Raw genomic sequence first — 23,369 nt, forward strand, 5'->3', positions numbered from 1 at the left:
GCCAGCTAGAATGCTGCAAGTTGAGGCGTCGGGCCACACCATCGCCATGGCTGGCTCACCTTCACTATGGGCCAGGGTCGTAGTTGATGCAAGCCAGCACCGCATGTTGTCACCGTCCTGAGAAGTAGGACGTCCTGCGTCCATCCAGGCACGAACAAGAAAGGGAGAGAGAACAAGAGAAAGGAAGTTGAAGAGAGTTCGAGAGATGAGAACCAATGAGAATGAGATAAGGTTGCTGGTGCTGATAGGGATGCAGCTAGGAAGAGATCGAGGAGCGTGGGTCCCATGCATATGGGTATTGAAAACCAGGTAGTACACGTTCAAACTGCCTGCGCACGAATAGCTTTCTCTCACATGTGGAATTGCATTGCCCGCCATTCTTCATGGCGCGTCAGTGCCGCGCCCAGATCCGCGGCGCGGCAGCCCCGGCCACGTCAGCGTTCAACGGCCCTGGTCGCTGCTACGTCATCGCTCCTACCGTACCCCTATGCATAGCACGGCAACGTGATTTTGCCGCGCCATGCGAACAGGCGCGACAAAAAGTGTTAGTTTTGAAAAAAAATAAACAGTGTTATATTTGAAAATAGTTAAAAAAAAGTGTTAAAAATAAAAAAAAATTCGCGCGTTCGATGCTTCGCTCAGCGCGTTCGGAACAAAACTTCCTTAAAATTTGATGAATTGAATCCGATCCGGAACAGAACAGGTGTTGATTGATGTATTGAAACCAAAACGGCAACAGCTGGTCCTGAATCCGACCAGGATTTGCTTCTCTCAGCCGGCCATAAATATCACGGCGGCTCGCCGCGGCTGCCGTACCCTTCAAGCCTTCAACTCATCTCAGATCATCACGATCCCTTAGCAAACCCTAGCCCAAGCGCGCGTCGGATCGGATCGGAGGTTGCTTGCTTGTGCTCCCATGGCAGCGGCGGCGTGCGCACCCGGGCTCCCGCCGGGCATTCTGTTTTCCCCCGAGGACGAGGTGGCGGTGGGGCACTACCTTCTTCCTCGCCTGCAGGGCTGGCCACTTCCCATCGACGGCCTCATCCTCGATGACGACCCGCTGAGCGCGCCGCCGTGGGAGCTCCTGGAGCGGAATGGGCGCAAGGAGCAGGCTTTCTTTTTCGCGGAGGGGCAAGCGAGGTGCGGGAAGGGCACGCGGCAGAGGCGAACCTGCGCGGGCGGCGGATGGTGGGAGGGGCAGAAGACGTGCGCGGAAGGCGACAGGCTGCGCGTCCCTGGCGGCGCCGACGGCAAGGAGGCCGCGTGGCGGAAGAAAGCCTTCAACTTCCACAGCGGCAGCGGCGGCGACGGGAAGCGCAGCACGGGATGGGTGATGCACGAGTACGCGGTCACCGGCCCGAAGGATCTGGCCCGCTCGCCGCTCAGGCTGTACCACATCCGGCTCAGCAGCTACGGGAGAAAGCAGTGCGGCGCCATGGAGGTGCCACCGGGGCTCGGGTTCCTGCCTGGCTTCGTCTTTGCCCCCGAGGACAGCGACGTCGTCGTCCATTACCTCCTCCCTCGCATGCTGGGCCAGCCGCTCCCGCTGGACGGCCTCATCCAGGACGACGACCCGCTGAGCGCGCCGCCGTGGGAGCTCCTGGAGCGGAACGGGTGCAGGGAGGACGCCTTCTTCTTCGCCCTGGGGCAAGCGAAGAGCAGCAAGGGAACCCGGCAGAAGCGTACCTGCGCGGGCGGCGGGTTCTGGAACGGGGAGAAGACGTGCGTCGACGGCGAGAAGCTGCGCATCCCCGGCGGCACGGCGGAGGTGGCGTGGCGGAAGAAAGCGCTCAGCTTTCAGGAAGGCGGCGGCGAGAAGGGGGGCAGCACGGGGTGGGTGATGCACGAGTACGCGATCACCGCGCCGGACCACCTGGCCGAGTCGCGGCTGAGGCTGTATCGCATCCGGTTCAGCGGCCACGGCAAGAAGCGGAAGCAAAGGGGAGATGGTGGTGGAGGAGCTGGAGATTCGTGCGGGGACGAGACAGCTCGAAACGAGGCCCGGCGCCGCCGCGTGGCAGAGGATGCTGATGCTCTGCTCCACATGTCATCGCCGCAGCAGCCCTTCTCTTCTTCTTCGACAGTGCTGATTGGTCAAAATCAAAATTGCATCAGTGGGGCGGACCACCACCACGCAGCACCAGTGACACTACTCGCCCCTGACATCGACGAGTTGTTTCGCTTAGTTGAAAATTCCCCCTCACCCAACCCATGCGTCTTGCCGGCAGCGACGACGGGGTACGGAGCACATCTGGAGGCCGATGGTGCAGGGTCAAGCTTCTTCTACCAGACGATGGCGACAGCACCACCGTGTTCTGCAGTTGGCACCGCCGATCTGGTGGCACCTTTGAATGTGATGATGCATCGTGGCTGCATGGAGCCGATAGATTCCGCCATCTTCTTCACCGCGCCGCCTAACCAGTACTATGCGGCCTGTTAGTTAGCCCCTTCCGGAAGCGGAAAGACTGCGTATAAATTGTTTTCGTATACACAATCTCAACTGTTTATAATTACGGCTAGATAGCTAACTATAGTATTTGTCAGAGCTGTTTTGTATCAGTCTATTGGACTGTGGGCTTGGACCTTTTAGGATGCAAAATGTAATGCTGTTGTGACTTGTTTACTCCATTGTTTTATGTTGGTAACAAATTGCCATGTGAGGCTTGTTTACTCCATTACTTTCAAAAAAAATGTTACTTTCAAAAAGGCTTGTTTACTCCATTGTTTTGCTTATCTTTCTTTTGATGACTCGATTCTGAATCGATATATTGGTAACATAGTGTCATGTGTGTGTGAGACCTGAGAGCAACGAAACCAGGGAGAATGTAGGAAGACAATTACACGTTGCGAGTTTTATAATCTGGAGCTCTGCTCCTCACTTTTGTCAGAACCAACCAACATAATATGTCCAAATGGAATTTTTTACAACACAACACAAAAGTGAGATATCGCATACCTCGCAGAGGGTGAGTCGACAAGAATAGCCTCAATCACTGAAAGTTAACGCAGTGGAGCAAGCCCCCCACACCCCAGATTTATTTAATTTGGCCAGCAATTCTTTAGTAGTGCCAATACTATATCTTGGCCTGCATATTTGTCTTAAAAAAACACACATGATTGTCCAAATCACTGAATCAGTATGGGCTAAATGCTGTATGCACAGGAGAATAGCAGATATACTCACGATAGTTTTATGATCTGTCAAAATCATGGTTAGTCAGGTTCAACGACGTACTGATCTCACCTTGTGGAAGACGCCCTGTTGGGCTGGTCATATTCGTGACTTGTTTCGACTAGAGCTGAATGGGCCTTCCGGCCCAGCCGTTTGGCTGCACTAGAACAATCAGCTCGCGCCCTCCTCACTCTCCCCCTCTCGCATTCGCTCGCACGGGTTTAGGGTTGCGCCGCTCCCACCTGTTGCTCCCGCCACCAATACGGTGAGGTCTTCACCCGCACCCCCATTCCCGCTTCGCCGCCGGCCGCCCGCCGTCCTTCTCCCGTCCCCACCCCCCCCCCCCCCCCCCCCCGAAGACGGAAGGTGCCATCCACCCGATCCGTGTCGTCGGATTTGGTGCGGCCTTGCCGTACCAGATCCACCGCGTCGTCCTCGCTGTGTTGCCGAACAGATCCAGCTCCTTCGTCGGCTACGAAGTCACCTCCAACTAGTCCGGTACGTACCAGACTTCCCCCTCCTTTTTCGTTTGTTCGTGACAATCCGTTTGGTTAGGGTTTACGATTTCCCGCACCCCTAATCCAACTTCGTTTTCAGGTCAATCAGTCGGCGAGCTCGTTGACGCCACGGTTGCTTCAACATGCTGTCGATTCTTCCGTTTCCAGATCTGACTTGCAGTCGCCGCCGCCGTAGCCACCGGATCTGTCACCTTTACCTGCTTCCTCTTTCCCTGCAGCGCCAAATCCGGTATGTAGGCGACTTTCTCATCCCCTTTTCGAACACACTTGTAGTTCCGGTTGAGAAGGTTAGGGTTCGTTTCCCTCGTTCGCCATACAACACATTTACACACTCATGTATATACATTGCACCAGCTCTGTTCTTTACTTGACTGCATATGTGCAGATATGGACCATGCTACAGTCTTGTATGACACACCTGTGCTTTCTTCGTGCTCAGATCTTTTTTTTTGTCCATATTTGATTCCATATGTGAACATATAGGTAGCTTGTTGTAATGTCTAATTATTTCTCATGCAAACAGGGCAATATGTCAAATGTTTTCTCAGCCTTCTTTTACTATGTCAGCTAGATTGTGCTTCCTTAGATTAGGGGTACATTTGGTTGGTTCTACCTTGCTTGCCAAAACCATGGACCATTTCTTTAGACGAATAAAACATTATGTTGTCCGAGTACCTATGATGTTAACTGCATAAATGTAGTTTTCTCATACTTTCAATTAGGTTGATTAGATTTGTGCATTCATACATGGGATTACCGTTTCTGGTTATTGCTCTACTATCCAAACCAGTACACAATTGTCTAATTCAAACTTTCATTATTTAAACTTGGATGCTATAAATTAACGGCTGAATACCACGTGGCTTCCAACCTCCTTTTGTTGCCTCATTCATGTATGCATCATAGGTCCAACTTCGTGCCTGTTCTCAAATCTTGAGCTATAACATCTTCCCTTGTGTTTCATGTAGGTCTCCACACACTCGAAGCACCTTTGAATCGTCGGCCTGTTTCAATTCTCTATACTGGCACCGTCGTCAACAGCTTCCTGCTCACCGCCAGAAGCTACTCGGTACAACTTGCGTGCCAAACGCGCGAAGCGAACAAGGAAGGCAAGTAACTGTTATGCACATTTCTGCTTGTTTTAGTTCTGTCATGGTTGCCTTTCCTATGTGCGCTACCATTGCTATGCAAAGCTCCAAACAAAATTAGCCATTGCACATGCCGACAGATGCCACGCCCACGTGTGCATTGGGAAGACGATGAAACCAAGCTTTTGCTGCAACAGTGTCTGCAAGAGAAGGAAAAGTTCAACTTCAACCAGGCTGGGCTAACTACCGCCGGTTGGAACAACATTTACACCTACTTCCCCCATTATGATAAGAAACAATGCAACAACAAACTGGGTGCCCTGAAAGCCGCATGCCTTAAATGAAAAGATGAGCTATCAGCCACTGGGCTTGGTAGGGACCCACGTACGGGGGACGTTGTCGCTGACCCTGAGTACTAGGACAGCCAGGCCGGTACCCAGCCCGAGTGCGCGGTAAGTCCAGTAGTTGTTCCCATGAGCTGTCAATTTTTTTGCCATTGTAGTGCCTGATTCCATCCATCTTACTAACACTTGCGAATGTGTTCTTCGCAGGAAACAAGTTCGGCTGGTGGTAGACGTGGAAGACCACCTCGCTTCCTGGAAAAACTTGAAGCACTCTACGGCGACCAGAACCGGCACACGGACAGTTTCATGTCGGCTGGTGGTATTCGTGCCTCAACGCCCCCACCTGTTGTGGAGCCGCAACATTTCTGCCGCAACATTTCTGCGGAACGTACAACGACAACTCCGGTTCAAAGAGGGGCACCAGGGACCATGTTGTTAATAGCCCAGAGAAGAAGTCTTGCAACGTGGGGGAGTACATGGCACGTTTGTCTGAAAGCAATGCTGCTAGGAGTACATCTCGTGATCGAGAACGTACCCGTGAACAGGTGGAGGTCGATGAGGCAATGCAAATCATGCGGGATGATGGTGTGCCAGGTTGTTCAGACATGTTCTTCGAAGCATTGGAGCTGTTCAAGAACTCTGTGTTTTGTAGGGAGTTCAAGAATCTGGTGAACACAGAAGAACGTATTGCTTGGCTGACATGGCACATGAACAGGAACAACAAGTAGTCCTGGTGGATGCAGTGAAGTACATGCGCATCAGGCTATCATATGTTCAGTGTGCTGGCCACCTACGATGACATTTGAGTGTCATCTTGTATCCTTTGCATTCAGTTGTCCACTAGTTTTATTGAGTTGCTGCCTGTTTGTTCAAGTTCCTGCGATGTAATGTGGCGTGTGGCCGGAACTGTTTCCCGAACTCCTAATAAGCTGTTTGTTGTGATGTATATGTGTTTTGTGTACTGAACTCCTAAAACACTGTTTGCTGTGTTGTATATGGTTTTGTCATTTCAAGTGTTAAGTACCTTCCTTTGGCTGAGTAGGCTAACAACGCTTTTTTGCAGGGGTCGCTGAGGTAACCACATCTGGACGATCAGCCCCGGAAGGCTATGGAAGAAGTGAGGTAGCCAAGAGGTTAGTATGAGCTACCTGCTTTGGTATTTAGTGATGGCGTACGATCTAACTGCTTTATTAATTGGTTGCGACGTACAACTTCTAATATTTACTTAGGATCGTTTCAAATCGTTGACTAGGACATTAGGAGTAATTAGCCTTTTCAACTTATTGAATAGCAGATAATGTATTATGAAGTACATTAATTATTATGTGCAACATGTTTTTGCCTCCGGTGGTTGCACTTCTTAAATGTCAGTAATCACGTTAGCGAAAATTCTTGTAAAAAATGGTTGTGACAAAAGTTGAACAAATTGTCAACAACATTATTTGTAAACAAACACTTTCAAGTATGCTATGCTATGCTATGCCATGTTCTCTGTATAATTTTTTTAATCTGCATGTTCCGAGGTGTATTGTACTATCAGCTGCCTGCGTGCTAACAGACACTGAACTGTTAGGCATATTTCAATATTCATACATCCAACATGTAATCCTGATATTACATAATTGATTGTTGCACTCTAAATTGGAAGACCTGTGCATTTGAGTTTTTTACATTAATGCTTGCTTCTGGACATTGGCAGAGTGCATATCTGTTGCCTGTATTTCTCTCAAACCTGAATCACTTGGTGATAAATGTGAGAGTAATGTGTTTGAATTTCTCAGTTCATGCTTACCTGCTGATACTGTTCTCTAAAAACTTTATTAATGCTTGCTTCTGGAAATTGGCAGAGTGGATATCTATTGCCTCTTATCGGGGACCAATAGTAGGGTACCCGAAGAGGAGGAGCTAATGGTCACCAACATTGATTCATCCGAGCAGTCAAGAGCGCGACTACAGCTCCAACCGACCCCCAGGTGCGTGGGCTCCGCCTCGCCCGACCCCTCAGGCGCGGCTCCTGATAGAAACCCGTACCGTCGCCAACCACTACGGGCTAGAAAGTACAACCCAATGTCAAACTTCTGGCATCATGCAGGGAGCAGGCACATCTCAACATGACCTATGCTCGCGACATGTCACTCCAGGGAACTCACTGTAACACCCTCAGTGTTACACTATAAAATCTTTTGCTAAAACATGTCATGAGCATCATGATTATGTGTCAATGCATGTGATATAGTATGTAAATCAATTTACGTAACTTAAAATGACCAACGGAAATGCTTAACGAAAGGTCGTTCGTGACGTATAAAATTATCAAGTACGGATGTTCGTGAATTTTTATTAGACGAAAACACTATAGAATGTATATGCGGAACTTTAGTAAAGTCGGAAGTATGAACTTTGTAGATGATGATGAAATACCTTCGGTCAAGAAAGGAATTCACTAGCTAGCATACCTAATAGCTTGGAAATCGAAGTTGACGCGAACCCGATCAAGACTTAGCCGATTTCGTAAGTCTGGAAAGTGGTTTGACAAAGCCATGTTTGATAATTTTTGTAGGAGAATTGGATTAAGTAGTGGTGTGGTTTCATGGCTTGTTTCAGTAGCTTATTATGCCCTCCTAAGAATTGCATAGGTGGTTTGGCGATTAGATCAATGTTTTAGGGTTTTTCAAACGCTTTAAAAATCGTGCGCACAACATTCCTGGCCGATTTCAGCGTCCGGGCGCGGTCACCGTGCCTCGGCACTCGGCGCCGCAGTGTCGGCCGCCCGACGCACGCGCACACGCAAGCCCCACGCGCACGCCGTGCTCGGCGGGCCCGATGCCCTGGTCGGTCTATGGCTGCCTGGCCGCCTGCCTCACCGTGTCACTGCCGCTGGCGTCGCTGCTGGTGCCATGGGGCCGCTCGTGTTCGCTCGGCTCTGCTCGGCCAGCTACCATCATGTTGCGCCACTGCGCGCACACCGCCTCGCGCATGGGTGCCGACGGCGTCGGTCTCTATGCTTTGTGGACGCCGCGTCCGTACGGGATCGAGGCCGCTGCCGTTCGCACGCGTGCCTGTCCTTGCTTGGGTCAGCAGTGCCCTATGGTGGTGGCGTGGAGCTCCTGCGCGTGGCACATCGGGCCAAGCCACTGCTGGCCTCGCACTGCACTGCACGTGGAGCTGCCGTTCCCTTGCCTTGTCCTCGTTTGTTAAATGGCTTCGCGACACGTTGTGCTGTCTCGTCCCTGCATTTCTCGCGTGCACTGCTGCGGCCGCCTGGGACGGCAGGCGGGACTGAGCTGCGCCCGAGTCAAATTCAGAGTGCATGGTCACTATCTGAGCAATTACTCGTGCCTGGCGCTGGTGTTGGAGCCCTGCTACCGCCTAGTCACTTCCGGCCTTCAATTGAGCCCGACCGAGCCTCAATTGGCCGTTTCCCCCCTCCGCCGTGCCATTAACACTACAACAGCACAGGGATACAGTAACACCAACTTGTGTTACTGTAGGTTGGAAAAAGTGTTACTAGCTCTCTTAGTAACACATTTTTTTATGTGTTCCAATTGGCCATGTTACTATAGACTGGTTTATTGTAACGCATCTACTTGTTTATAGGAACATTTGTCTAGTGTTACAATGATTTTTGCTGTAACACTTTTTTTTTCTCTAGTAACACTTCACATTATGGTGGAATACATAGTTTGTAGCACATTTATTTATCTATGGGAACATTTGCCTAGTGTTATAGTGATTGTCTGCTGTAACACTTTTTTTAGTTCTAGTAACACTTCTACATTATGGTAGAGCACAGTATGGAACAAAGGAACACATGGTTTGTAACACTTGTTTATATCTATTGTAACATATTCAGATTAGGAAACAAATATTTGTTTCGCCTATATATGTGGCACACGGATTATTATAGAATCACACAACATGACACATTGCAAAATCACATAAACCACAAATTTCAATAATCATAACAAGATCCACATATAGTAGGATGATTTCAAACATAGTGCTTGTTTAGATTAAGTCATAGTATTTGTACATAACGATATGGGTGTAGAGAGCAAACACACAGTCCATACTAGACAGAAAAATTCAAGAACTAGCTAGGATTCATAAAGTCCATTGCTTCTTCTTCCATTATTCTTTGTACACATCGATGTAGGAATTCAACCATTAATCATTTGAACCTGCAAAGAAAATGTAAGTTGTAAGATTACAAATTAGGCCATATATGTACAATGATGTAAGTTAAGAAAGCTAGTTTGAACATACAAACATCAAAGGCCAAGCAATTGAGACTCCTTTGGCTTGAGCATCACCAATATTGTTGCACCCAGGCCTAGGCCTCACTAATGGCTCATCTTTTGCTATAGCATGATCGATACGCACTTTGTAGAATTGACTTCCTGTCTTAACTCCACCAACAATGGCTTCTAGATCAGTGCTCAAGAGAGTTGCATAGGCCACATTAGCCTTATTAGGATATTTTGAAGTCATTAGTAGCACCATGGACCCAACCTACATTAATTTGACATAATCTCTTAGTGACCAACAACCCTTAGTTGTACATCAAGATCATGCAATTAGAACAAGTGTATTATGTTCATCTACCTTCATTACAGGAAGTTGTTTAGGTGCTTGACGCTTGTTGTATGTAACCTTGTCATGAGCCACCTCCTGGTGTGCAATGGTCGTAGTCTCTCCAGGCCCTCCATGATGACCCTTACACATATAAAATGAAGTATGAAATATTAAGACAAAAATTCCTCTATAAATACAGCAAAGTGTGGTTCATAGATACCTTTTGTTTCTTTGTTGTTTTACTTGTGGTGGATAAAAGTAGACTGTCATCATCACTATATTCAGACTCACATGTTTCTTTATTCTAGTAAAGAGAAAAAAGACAGTAGCATGAGTTAATATAAAAAAATCCTTTGTGAATAAAATAGAATTAAATTCACAAGAAAGTGACTTTACCAATTCATCCCTGTGTTCAAGGAATCCATCATTCTGGTTGGGTGCAACACAGTGAACTCTCTAAAAATTTGAAACAATATTAAAGCCAAAAGACTAAATTAGGTGAAAACATGGAAAATAGAGCAAATACCTTTCTTTTAGAAAGCACCGCTTGATTCTGAGAATTGTTATGATCACTCCTAGCGCAATTTCTCTGGAAAAGAAATAAAGTTTGAGTAACACATTTCAATACGAAGTTACAAATTAAAATGTAAATTGTTACCATTGTTGCTTCTTGGTTCTCATGGTGCCTTTGATTGTTTTTTAGTTCTTCAATAACTTTGTCTTGCATTCTAGAATGCTCTTTGAGTTGCCTTATTTCCTCCAACATGTGAGTCTCTACATCAGATGATGAGCCATCTAGTGAAACTATATTAATGTCCTTAAAATGGTGTGTTCTTCGACCATAAACTTGTTTAGGAACTGGAAGCAATCCCATGCCGTGCACTCGTCCAGCTTTCTCTTCTCCCAACACCCGATGTAATGCATCACCTTCCCATGCAACTCCTCCCTCACTATTTTGTGCTAACTCTGGTTGTGTGTCTAGGAGATTTTCCAGTTCAACCTATAAGCAAGAAATCCGCACATTAGAAAACAGAAATAATTTTATATTTGCAAAAATTCTCATGTGCTTGTAGCATACCACTGGTTCATTTATCCCTTTTCCCCTTTTCCTGTGAGTTGCGAGGTAAACCTTTGCTCTATGTGGCTGTTTTTTTTCAGGATCAGTTTGCCTCTGAAAAAATAGCAGAAAAGGAAAAGTACGAAGAATCATGTATAATTTTTTTAAAACAGAAGATGACTCACCATGTCCTCAGACCAACCAGCATAACTCTTTGTACCGGCTGTATGTGTTGTCTTCTTCATTTGGCAACTTATTTTGTTCTTCTCACTTAGGGTCTACAAGAAAAGTAAATTAATAGATAATGAACCATTATACATATACAAATCAATAATGGTATAGATAGTGATAGTAAAAAAAGCCAAATAGTTTCAATAATGGTGCCTTACTTGTCCTTCGCTGGACTTCCAATATTTTACTAGGGCCTTCCATTGATCTTCATCGATATCATCTGGACAACGCTTGTTCAAAACAGACTTTTTCTTTTTTGGATTAAATAGTGACTTTTTTAATGTTGCCTTGTATTTTCTCCAATCTCTTCCAATTGATTTCAATATCCATTTCTCACATGAATGAGGATATAAGAACTTTGTCTAAAATAAGAAAGTCACTAATGAATGAATTTGACTTCGTGACATGATAACAAGCATATATATACTTAATCTTATAAAAACATTATGTCTTGTAATATTTAGCTAACCTGGATGAATTGAATTATGGTTTTTGTATTGTTTTTCTTAACTTCTCTCCAATCTTTGGCACCAACAGGACAGTAACCACCATTTCTTGCTATGGTACCCAAAAATTGTCCTAAAAGGCCACCTTCTTTTCCAATGGGTTGTCCAAGCATATTACATCTTACTACTATCCGATCTCCTCTAAGTAGATCCCAAACATGTGTTAAAACAGTCCCCTTTCGTTTACCAGGTACTTCATCGCCATCACCTATTAAAAACAGAATGATAGTGATAGTAATTGGTTAAGATGCAGTCCATATGAATGAGATTGATCTAACTACATTTGTACCTGATGTGTTCTGGTTCTCATCATCATGCTGCTCAACCTCGTTAGCATATAGTGCTTCAGTATGCATTACATTTAATCCTTTCTTTTTCTTTGTACCTCCTCTTCCTACTAAACAAATGTTGGGGACATGAACATGTGTTTATAGTAAATATAATAAACAATATGTAATCTTTTTATTAAACAACTAGATATTTGTATTAGACTATCAAGATTCTATTTATTAAGTCACATAACACAGTGGGGTTGGATATGTTAATATTGGATGAAAATAAATCACTGATAACTAACATGACTTGGAATAGTTGTCCTTGAATAATCAAATATACATAGAAAAGTAAATTATATGTTCATTCTAATACCTTTATTTTTTTTTGGTTTAGATTTGGATGGTTCTTTGTTGGACTTGGTAGGCGCTAAAGTGGCCAGTCTCTGCCTCGTCACAAACAAATTAACCGTCTTTTCGCTCTCACACTCGTTGAGCATTTCCATCACATCAGAATCTTGTTGTATTACAACCAAGCTATCTTTTCTCTTGTAGTATAGATAGTCGACTGATGTGTACCCAGAACCCTCGATCAGATCAATCAAGTCGAAAAAGCATATCTCATCTCTATCCATTTCCCTTTGCACATGTTTATGTCCTTCAGCTTTCCCATCGCATTCCAGATTTATGGTCCAATTATCCGCCGCCATGGTAGCACAATCTAAATAAAATATAGCACCAATAGGAAAATAAGAATAAAGCATAGGATAATTCACAAATAAGAACCAAGTATAACCGAATAGTAACAATTTGACTAAAGTGCATAATTGTAATGTTATTTGAACTTGGAGCTTGAGCACAAGTAAAGTGCTATGGTTCAGATAGGATGGTCTAGAGCATGACACATATATAAGATATAAAATTAACATGTATGATAATTTATTTTTCCTAACATTTAGGAGGGAAAAATCACTGTTATTGTTTTGCTTGATTGAAAATTAACTTTATATATTGTAGTGTCCAGTTAGCTTGAATTAAATAAACGGGCTGACATACCATGACACTAGTGAAACAATCAAGCACTAAGTCGTATACACAGACTGAGTAGAACTGAAACAGAGGTCATAAATAAAATGTGAAAAGTCTGCCCTTTGTTTTGTCCCATTTCAACCATGCACAAAAAGCTAACCTAAGAAGCTAGCAAGTATTGAATAAATAATTACTAAAAGCATGAAAGCAGAAATTATTAAAAGATGGATCCACTGCATCATGATAGGACATTTCACAAAAGCATACTAAACTGCTGCTCGGAGTATTCTGTAACATCAATGACAAAATGCTAGCACTTTGCCCTTGCCTGTGGGAGCAAATGAAAGCTGCAACTCCATGAGCAGAAAAGCTACCGATGCACTGCTACCAGCTTACCTAATTGTCGAAGTGCAGCAGCTCAGCTCCTCCGGCGACCTGAAATTACAATGTTTTTAATCCTCTTTCTCCTCTGCTGAATTCTAAATCCCCCTCCACACAAAAGTGTTTCCATGAGGAAAAAAATGTAAATAAATCACCTAGACAGCTATAAGCAGCAGCACTATACAACTGAGATGAGCTGTCCGTGTCCTGCTCCTTGGAATGTTGGAGTGGCCGCTGCTAGGATGAAGCACATATGTAGGGAACTAAGATCAGATGGAAATAGCATGGCGAGCAATGAAAGGAAGAGCAGGCAAACTATTTCATCTTCTGGAGAAGACGTTTTCAGAAATGGCACAGTATGCAACTGAAGTAGAGCTGCTTCAAACCTCATCAAACAAACCAAATCAAGACCGATGGAAAAGAAATCCAAACCATGGCACCACTATCTCATATCTCATGGGTGTTCTACTCTAACCACTAACACTAATAAAGAATTAAAGATTGAGAATTCATCTCCAGTTTCTGGGAACCCTAGAAAAGGGAAAACCTTGGCCAAACTCCCAAATTGAAGGTTTCTGTGAGGGGATCAAATCGATTGATGACAAAGATATCTTGTCACATATCCTACGATGAAAACCCCTCAATAGATTCGCCCCAAATCGCACCCAAAAAGGAAGAACGAAAATTCCACAAAAATTAGCTCTGCAAATTGGAGATGCTTGTAGATTGATCTGCCGGTAGAAAACCGACATTCGACGGGATGGCAGGATCCGCAGGTCGCAGGAACTCAAAGTCGCATGCAGAAAAGGAGGGGTGGAGGGGTGGAAGGAGATCAGGGTCACCTGCAGGAACACGATCTCGTCGAGCGTAGTGTGATTGGTGTGCAGGCTCCTGGCGGAGAGGAGATTTGAGTCCTGACGGAGGGAGAGAAGGACCGGAGGAGAGGCAATGTGGATCGTGGGAATGAGAGAAGATGGGAGGGAAGAGGATTTTGGGGAGAGATCAAGGATGGACGCGGGAGGATTTTGGGTTTTCATTGACATGCCCAGTGGGCGGTGGGGCTGATTTGGCGCCCAAAGGCTGTAGAGGCATGTGGGGTGTGGGTGAGAAAAATTAGAAAAGCTGGAAGAGAAAAGCTGATTTGGCGCCACTTTGTATGTTACTGGAATGTGAAAAAAGATTTTTCATTCCAGCAACTTCGAACAAATAAAATAAATGAATCAATATCGTGTTCACCCTAGCAACAATTGTTAGTGTTTGTTTCCAATTCAATTTGAGCATTGGTTAATTGATTTTCTAGACTATAAGATTGATTTTACTTATCCTATTGTTTAATACTATAAACCTTTGATTAAACAACATAGTATTCTTAAAGGACATGCTTAATTCCTTAGTATTTCATATTTTATAATATGGATATTCGTATTTCTTTATAATATGGGTATCCATATTCGTATTCTAATTCATTTATAATATGGACATTCGTATTCGTTTATAATATGTATTGGTTGGGAACCAAAGTCACTCAAAGTGGCCTCTGTAGTTTAACATTGGTTGCCAACTAATAGTTCAGAGTTTGCCTGGCCTCTGATGGTCCTAGTTCAGGGAAGTAGGGAACAACAAAGGTGATCCTAATTCAGGGAACAACGATTGGCGATCCTGATCGGATGATCCGAAGTCAGACCATCAGGTTCACGTCAGAGGCCAGACCAATGGTAAACCATGTCAGATTTTTTTCATCTAAGATACACAATTATAATGTACACATTCAGATGTTCATCTGTACATTTGTCAGGTTCCTAGAACTACGCAATAAGAGCATTGCAAATTCATCAGGTGCATTCCAAAATATCACAGGAAACAATTTCAGAAAAAATTGATAAATCCACAACACTTCAAGGCTGAGATGGCCAAATGAAATCTAAGCATCGAAAGCAATTCGATTCCACGCAGATCGGAAGAGAAGCGCAGAAGGAGAAGTGAGGAAATCACCTGAGAAGCTATGACCTGTGACGAGGTAGACACTATGCGCACGTTCACCTCTCCCTAGAAGGCAGCGGCAACAGGGAGGAACGACGGCGCCAAACGCTGCTGCGAACCTAGATTTCAACAAACTCAGATCAGAGAGCTGATGACCTGCGAGTGTCAGATCTGGAGTTGAGGTAATTCACAATCCAGGTGCCTTCGTGATGTTGACGTCGCAGTGCAGCAGGGCAGGAGATCGATGTGGAGGAGAACGTCTGGATCTAGGGAGACAGACTGAGAGGCGGCGTGGGTAGAAAATGACGGAGATGGAGAGGTTAACAAACTCATTTTGTTTCCACCCAAATTGAGAGCGGGAGGATTAGGCGGGCATTAGTGATTTTTGCAGATAGAAAATAAAAAACAAGGTCATCTTAACTGTATATTTTCATTTATTTCAACAATTCAATCCCATGGTAAAATAATCATTTTGTAGAAACCTTTTATATTTCCAAAAAAATATTGATAAATATATTTTATCTAGGTTGAATTTTAAAATAAACACTTTAGTCGAATTGACTATATACTAAATGTGAATTGAGTTCGAAATATCTTATTTGTATTCATAAGCGAATATATAAATTGGCGGCGGTCGCGGTTGTGACGGCGTCGTTCTTCGCGGCGATCATCGTTGTGACGCGGCAGGTGGTCGGAGTAAGTAGTCTGGGCAACGTCGTCCTTATATCAGTGGTCGGCGACTCGGGCAGCTCGCTTAGCGGCTCGCTTGACGGCTCGGACGGGTACGTGGAGTCGTAGGCGAAAGAGCGTAGTCGATCACCGTGGCCGAGTAGTCGAAACTGCTTACAGGTAGATTCTCGATCAAGCCGAGCAGTTGCTGAGTTGTTCTTGGTCGTGTTCCAGGTTGCCGCCGTGCATCTTGCTTGTATACGCGCATGCAAGCCTCAACAATTGATTGCCGCCGTGCATCTTGCTTGTATACGCGCATGCAAGCCTCAACAATTGATTAGCTTGTACGGAGTTAGCTTGCATTGCATGCCACTGTAGACGTGGCCTTTGCTCGTAATAAGGGAATAATGCTTTGAACGTGAAAACCTCGATTTGGAAATTCCTGTGGTGCTGTATCGGAGACGGAAGCAACATTGCAGACTGGAGACCGACTTGTGCTCTGATTTTGCTTCTTGGCTTTAGATCGGATCTGATACACGTTGACGGCACCGGCGATGATGTCGTCGTCCTGCTTTCTGGTGCTAGTCTCGACCAAGTCCTCGAACCCAGAGGATAGCATGCGCCGCGGACCACGATTGAAGGCGCCGAGTTGGCCAGCGATGAATCGTCGTCGTGGACCGACAAGGATCTCCACGAGATTGATGACAAGAACGCGCGGTTGATTTGAGGTCCACCTGCACACGCCCCCTACCTGGCGCCAGATGGACCTCAAATCAACCGCGCGTTCTCGTCATCAATCTCGTGGAGATCCTTGTCGGTCCACGACGACGATTCATCGCTGGCCAACTCGGCGCCTTCAATCGTGGTCCGCAGCGCATGCTATCCTCTAGGTCCGAGGACTTGGTCGAGACTAGCACCAGAAAGCAGGACGACGACATCATCGCCGGTGGCGTCAACGTGTATCAGATCCGATCTAAAGCCAAGAAGCAAAATCAGAGCACAAGTCCAGTCTGCAATGTCGTCTCCGTCTCCGATACAGCACCACAAGAATTTCCAAATCGAGGTTTTCACGTTCAAGGCATTATTCCCTTATTGCGAGCAAAGGCCATGTCTACAGTGCCATGCAATGCAATCTAACTCCGTACAAGCTAATCATGCGCGTATACAAGCAAGATGCACGGCGGCAACCTAGAACACGACCAAGAACAACTCAGCAACTGCTCGGCTTGATCGAGAATCTACCGGTATGCAGTTTCGACTACTCGGCCATGGTGATCGACTACGCTCTTTTGCCTACGACTCCACGTACCCGTCTAAGCCGTCAAGCGAGCCGCTAAGCGAGCTGCCCGAGTCGCCGACCACTAATATAAGGACGACGTCGCTCGGACTACTTACTCCGACAACCACCTGCCGCGTCGTAATGATGATCGCTGCGAAGAACGACGCCGTCACAACCGCGACCGCCGCCATGAACTCAATTCACATTTAGTATATAGTCAATTCAACTAAAGTGTTTATTTTAAAATTCAACCTAGATAAAATATATTTATCAATATTTTTTTGGAAATATAAAAGGTTTCTACAAAATGATTATTTTCCCATGGGATTGAATTATTGAAATAAATGAAAATATACGGTTAAGATGACCTTGTTTTTATTATTTTCTACCTGCAAAAATCACTAATGCCTGCCTAATCCTCCTGCTCTCAGTTTGGGTGAAAAAAAAATGAGTTTGTTAACCTCTCCATCTCCGTCATTTTCTACCCACGCCGCCTCTCAGTCCGTCTCCCTAGATCTAGACGTTCTCCTCCACATCGATCTCTTGCCCTGCTGCACTGCAACGTCAACATCACGAAGGCACCTGGATTGTGAATTTCCTCAACTCCAGATCTGACACTCACAGGTCACCAGCTCTCTGATCTGAGTTTGTTGAAATCTAGGTTCGCAGCAGCGTTCGGCGCCGTCGTTCCTCCCTGTTGCCGCTGCCTTCTAGAGCGAGGTGAACGTGCGCACAGTGTCTACCTCGTCACAGGTCACAGCTTCTTAGGTGATTTCCTCACTTCTCCTTCTGCGCTTCTCTTCCGATCTGCATGGAATCGAATTGCTTTCGATGCTTAGATTTGATTTGGCCATCTCAGCCTTGAAGTGTTGTGGATTTATCATTTTTTCTGAAATTGTTTCCTGTGATATTTTGGAATGCACCTGATGAATTTGCAATGCTCTGATTGCGTAGTTCTAGGAACCTGACAAATGTACAGATGAACATCTGAATGTGTACATTATAATTGTGTATCTTAGATGAAAAAAATCTGACACGGTTTACCATTGGTCTGGCCTCTTACGTGAACCTGATGGTCTGACTTCGGATCATCCGATCAGGATCGCCGATCGTTGTTCCCTGAATTAGGATAGCCTTTGCTGTTCCCTACTTCCCTGAACTGGGACCATCAGAGGCCAGGCAAACTCTAAACTATTCAGGTCATGTGATCTTGTTAGCACATCATTTGGCCTATATGGGCATATGGCTATGTCATGTGTAATGCATTGTCTGAACCCTGAACATAAGCCTTGTTTTGAGGGCAAAAGCAACCTTCCAATCCATGACAAATTTGTGATTTAGTATATTATAGTAACAAATGCAAAACTGAAGGCCTAAATAATTCCACGATTTGTCATTGCTGAGTCAGCCATGTGGGTTTCAAAACTGCATATCCTTGGTGCTATTTCTGAATCTCCACAGATAATGTCGTCAGTAACATTTATGATGAAACTTTTTCGCCGCATTAGTCATAATTGTGTCTAACTAAATGCCAACCATGTGAAACTGTACACTAGCAAACATGTAGAAGAGCTGCATACGCATGTCTTTTGAATTATGTTTGTCATATTTGTACTATGGCAACAGTAGTACTCCGTAGTTATTTGCCTTGTGGCTGTTTCTCTTTGGTTTGCCTGTACAATTTCTGTCTCTTGTACCTAACTCCTCTCCTTCACAAACAGAAATTGGCACATTTGATTCCAGTTCATTAGAAAAAAAGGTAACCTTACTAAGTTGATGAACTTTGATTTCAACAGACAGAGAAAATATAATCAATGGAATATCTAGTACTTGCTTTGTTCATTATAGTATCATGGAAAACATAGCTGAATGCATATAATGATGCTTGCTGTAACTCTGAGCCATATATTTTCATACTGAAGTCTGAAGTAGGAATTGTCAAAGTATTTTTCATACAAACATTTTTCCAAGAACATTGCCCAATTAGTTAAGTTTGAAGTAGGAATTGTCAAAATATCTCATATTCATTTGTAGTTATTAGAATATTAAATTGTTTCCTCATAGTTGAGATGAAACAAACTGTTTGAGTCCACTTTATATAATTCATAGCTTTTTATGTATTTCCAACATTTTGTCTCAGCTAGTGAAGTACCACATAACTGATGCAGTGATAGTATCTCTTGATTTCAGTGAATTAATGGACTTAAGTGCTATTAAAAGGTTGTTGCAATCCAAAAGACCAAGTGATGAGTACATAGCTGGGGTACAGGGTTTTCTTAAGTTTGCCTACAGTGGGAAAAAGTCCGATGCAAAGATTCAATGCCCCTGTGTCAAATGTGTCAATAGGCAGTTACAAATGCAAGAAACAGTGTATGAGCACTTAGTGTGTGATGGAATGCTGCGTGGATACACTATATGGGGCTGTCATGGGGAAACCGCATCTTATATCTCTGCTAACAAAGATTCAGAGTCACCGCGTCCAAGTTTAAACACTAATATGCGCCAAGTAGTCCAAGAAGCCTTTGGATATATAGACGATGAACATCACACAAATGGACCTCACACATCAGGTTTATCTGAAGATGGACCAGATGCGGAAACACAAGATTTCTTTGATTTGCTTAGGGCTGCTGATGAACCTTTATGGGAAGGATGTGAGCTATCAAAACTTTCTTTCCTAGTCCTATTGTTTCATGTGAAGTCGACCAACAAGTGGAGCAATAAATCAATTAATGATCTACTTCAAATTTTACAGCTAGCTCTCCCAAATGGTTCAAATATACCTAGAACATTTGTGGAGGCTCGGAAGACCATTGCGAAGCTTGGTCTTAGATATGAGAAGATTCATGTGTGCCCAAATAATTGTCAGCTCTATTGGAAAGATAAGAAATATGATGACTTCTGTTCAAAATGTGGAGCTTCAAGATGGAAAAATAAGCCAGATAAAACATCATTAACAAAAAAGGAAAGAAGAAAGGCAACCCCAAATAAGGTATTGCGTTACTTTCCAATCAAACATAGACTTAAAAGGCTTTTCATGAACAAGGAAACAGCCAAGTTAACTAGATGGCATGATGAGGAGCGTACAAAGGATGGTGCTTTGCGCCATCCTGCTGATTCAGAGGTTTGGAAAATCACTGATTCCCAGCACCCTCATATTGCATCAGATTCTCGAAACATGAGGTTTGGAATAGCAACAGATGGTTTTAACCCATATGGGAAGTGTAATTCTACCCATAGTTGTTGGCCAGTTGTATTAGTACCATACAACCTTCCACCATGGTTATGCATGAAAGCTTCTTCTCTTATGCTCACTCTAATAATTCCTGGTTACCCTGGAAAGGACTTCCATACATTTATGCAGCCGGTTTATGATGAGCTAAATGAGTTGTTTGACACTGGTATGTCTACATATGATGCATCTCGAGATGAGAGATTTCAACTTTATGCTACAATATTGCATACTGTGAGTGACTACCCTGGGACAGGGATACTGGCACAATACAGTGTTATGGGACAGTTGGGTTGTGTGTCCTGTGAAGATGAAACAAGTTCAATACGCTTGAAGCATGGCCTCAAGCAATGTTTCATGGGACACCGACGATTTCTACCCACTGGCCATGAGTTTCGTTATGATGCCAATTCATTTGACGGAACCGAAGAGCATCGGTTGAGACCAATTTCTTATTCTGGAGTATCTCTTTTGGAAAGGATAAAATCAATTAAAGACTTTGAGAAGTCCAAAACATGGAAGGGTGTTAGTGGCCTGTTTTGTTTGTCTTACTGGAAGTATAACTTGCTACGGCACAATCTTGACTTTATGCATATAGAGAAGAATGTGTGTGAAAATATATTTGGGACACTTTTAGAAATGGATGCCAAATCAAAGGACAATCTACAGGCAAGGAAAGACTTGCAAGAAATGAACATCAGGCCAGATCTACATCCACAAAAAAGGCTAATGGTAAGTATTACTTGCCTCCTGCTTTATATAACATGTCTAAAGAGGAGAAGCAACAATTCTGTAAAGTCCTTCGTGACATAAAAGTTCCAGATGGTTATTCTAGTAACATCTCTAGATGTGTAAATGTTGGTCAAGCAAAAATTTCAGGCCTCAAAAGTCATGACTGCCACATACTAATGCAACAACTTATGCCACTGGCTCTGAGAGGTCTTCTCCCAGATGAAGTTACATCTGTCTTATTTGATCTGTGTGGATATTTTAGAGAACTGAATGCAAAAGTTCTCCACATGAATGAACTTGAGAAGTTAGAGGACCGAATCATAATGACGTTATGTCGGATGGAGATGATATTCCCTCCTGGGTTTTTCACTATCATGGTGCATCTAGTTCTTCACTTAGCAACAGAGGCAAAAATAGGTGGTCCTGTATGTTATCGATCAATGTATTTTGTGGAAAGGTACGTTTTTCTTATAAAAAATTAAGAGCCATGTTTGGTACCTTCGCTTTGCATGCTAAATTATAGTTTTTATTAATTTATACTAGTTTGTGTAGGTACCTTGGAGATTTGAAGTCAAACGTGAGAAATAAAGCTCGTCCAGAGGGCTGCATTGCAGAATCAGTTCTGGCAAAAGAGGCTATGCACTTTTGTTCAACATTTCTTGATGGTTTTCAGACATTGTCTAATAGGCTTTCGCGGAATGATGATAATGAGGAGTCACTTGGATGCTCTACTAGACATGCATCAACTCTTTTTCCTCAATCTGGGAAACCACTTGGGAAGCCAAGTAGTTATGTCCTGAGAGGTTTGGCTAAAGTACAAGCACATAGATATGTGCTATTCAATTGTTCCGATGTCTATCCATACCTTAGGTAATATCTCAAAATTGTAAACATAAATTTATTTTTTTGCCTCCCATAAATTCTCTTACATGTAAATTGTAGAGCTCATGCTGAAGAGATCATTGAAAAAGGTACTGGACGTAGAGCCAGTCATAGAGATGTTGAGAAAATCCAAAATGAGAAGTTCCATCAATGGTTTAGAGGTCATGTAAGTACCTTAACTCAAAATGCTTATGTAGCACTAACGTGCAGGACTAAACTTGTATAATTGTACAGATAATGCAGTTAGAGAGGGAAAATGGCATTCATGGTGTTAAAGATGACATTAGATGGCTAGCTCGTGGCCCAGTTGATGCTGCAAAAAGGTACCGTGCTTTCAACAGTCGAGGTTTCCGTTTTAGGCCCAAACGGTTGGATAGGGTGACACAAAATAGTGGTGTAGTGCTAACTGCAAAAACATCAAGTTATGCCAGTGCAAGTGATGGCAGGCCAGTTTTAGGTGATGTGACTTACTATGGGAGGATAATTGATATTATTGAGCTAAACTACTCTGGGAATTTTTCTGTGGTACTTTTCAAATGTGAATGGGTTGATGTTCTTTCTAAAAGAGGAATAAAGAAGGACAAGTATGGCTACACACTTGTTAATTTCTCACACCTGATACATACAGGAGAAAAGATTGTTCATGAACCGTATATTTTTCCTAACCAAGCTGACCAGGTGTTTTATGCTGAAGACAAAGAAAACCCTGGGTGGTCTGTAGTCATGAAGATGAAACCAAGAGATATATATGACACAGGTTGTGATGAATGGGAAGATGATGTAGAAAATGACCCATTCCATGTCACACACCTTGGAGATATGTTCAATAATGCAAATGTAAGACATCAATGGGCTAGAACAGACATTGAGGGAACCACGGTGGATGCTAGTGATGCTGCGGATGCTAGTGGCAATGGATTGAATGACCAATCATAGTTCATGAGGTGCAGTACCTGACTCTTTATTGTGCAAGCTCATTTCTTCAATGGTTTGTGTTTCTCCTTTTTCTTTATTGTGTAATTGTACAAGTTCTTCTCATATTTATTGAATTTTTACTATAATGATAATTTATATATGTGAACTTTATTGGGGTGGTCAATGGTATGATTGTAACAATATATGTTATACATGTATGATACGATAACGAAAATATATAAAGAAACCACAAGTTAATTGTTACTTGGCCATGCTAGTTCTCTACACATTCTTAAGTTGATTTATTACTAAGTTCAGTTTTCTTTACACAGTCCAGCAGCACAAGTTAATTGTTTTTGTACTAATCTATAACTCTCTCTTAATGGGGAAAAGAAATGCTACTTTGGTATGTGTACTAAGAACTACTGAGTACCTGCTGTATTTTCTATTGCTATGGCACTCATGCCTGCTTTGTTAGTTCATTAATGGCTAACTTGCGCTTCGAGA

The 23,369-nt window shown here is 43.7% G+C and overlaps 2 protein-coding genes and 1 pseudogene across 2 annotated transcripts; 2 read left to right on the plus strand and 1 right to left on the minus strand.

Annotated features, from left to right (window-relative positions):
* The first annotated feature begins 669 nt into the window (after window positions 1-669).
* On the plus strand, window positions 670-2,451 carry LOC136522959 (uncharacterized). The gene has a single exon (XM_066516753.1). It carries the CDS (start codon window positions 917-919, stop codon window positions 2,438-2,440), a length of 1,524 nt encoding a protein of 507 aa, XP_066372850.1. The 5' UTR covers window positions 670-916; the 3' UTR covers window positions 2,441-2,451.
* Window positions 2,452-9,243: 6,792 nt separating this feature from the next.
* Window positions 9,244-12,473, minus strand: LOC136523671 (uncharacterized). Its single transcript, XM_066517276.1, has 13 exons — window positions 12,140-12,473; window positions 11,781-11,885; window positions 11,455-11,699; window positions 11,144-11,347; window positions 10,940-11,032; window positions 10,776-10,868; window positions 10,356-10,697; window positions 10,224-10,286; window positions 10,094-10,153; window positions 9,918-10,001; window positions 9,728-9,838; window positions 9,389-9,634; window positions 9,244-9,303 (listed from the first exon to the last, which is right to left on the minus strand). The coding sequence occupies exons 1-13, from the start codon at window positions 12,471-12,473 to the stop codon at window positions 9,283-9,285; spliced, it is 2,001 nt and encodes a 666-aa protein (XP_066373373.1). The 3' UTR covers window positions 9,244-9,282.
* A 6,825-nt stretch (window positions 12,474-19,298) lies between these two features.
* LOC136523672 (uncharacterized) lies at window positions 19,299-22,883 on the plus strand (annotated as a pseudogene).
* Window positions 22,884-23,369: the final 486 nt, after the last annotated feature.

Source organism: Miscanthus floridulus, chromosome 18, assembly GCF_019320115.1.
Source record: "Miscanthus floridulus cultivar M001 chromosome 18, ASM1932011v1, whole genome shotgun sequence".
Taxonomy (NCBI): Eukaryota; Viridiplantae; Streptophyta; class Magnoliopsida; order Poales; family Poaceae; genus Miscanthus; species Miscanthus floridulus.

Coding starts and splice junctions, on each gene's coding strand:
- LOC136522959 (XM_066516753.1), top strand. CDS start 917: ATGGCAGCGGCGGCGTGCGCACCCGGGCTCCCGCCGGGCATTCTGTTT.
- LOC136523671 (XM_066517276.1), bottom strand. CDS start 12,473: ATGGCGGCGGATAATTGGACCATAAATCTGGAATGCGATGGGAAAGCT. Junction 11,700..11,780: donor TGAGAACCAGAACACATCAG/GTACAAATGTAG, acceptor TGTTTTTAATAG/GTGATGGCGATGAAGTACCT. Junction 11,033..11,143: donor GGAAGTCCAGCGAAGGACAA/GTAAGGCACCAT, acceptor CTTTTCTTGTAG/ACCCTAAGTGAGAAGAACAA.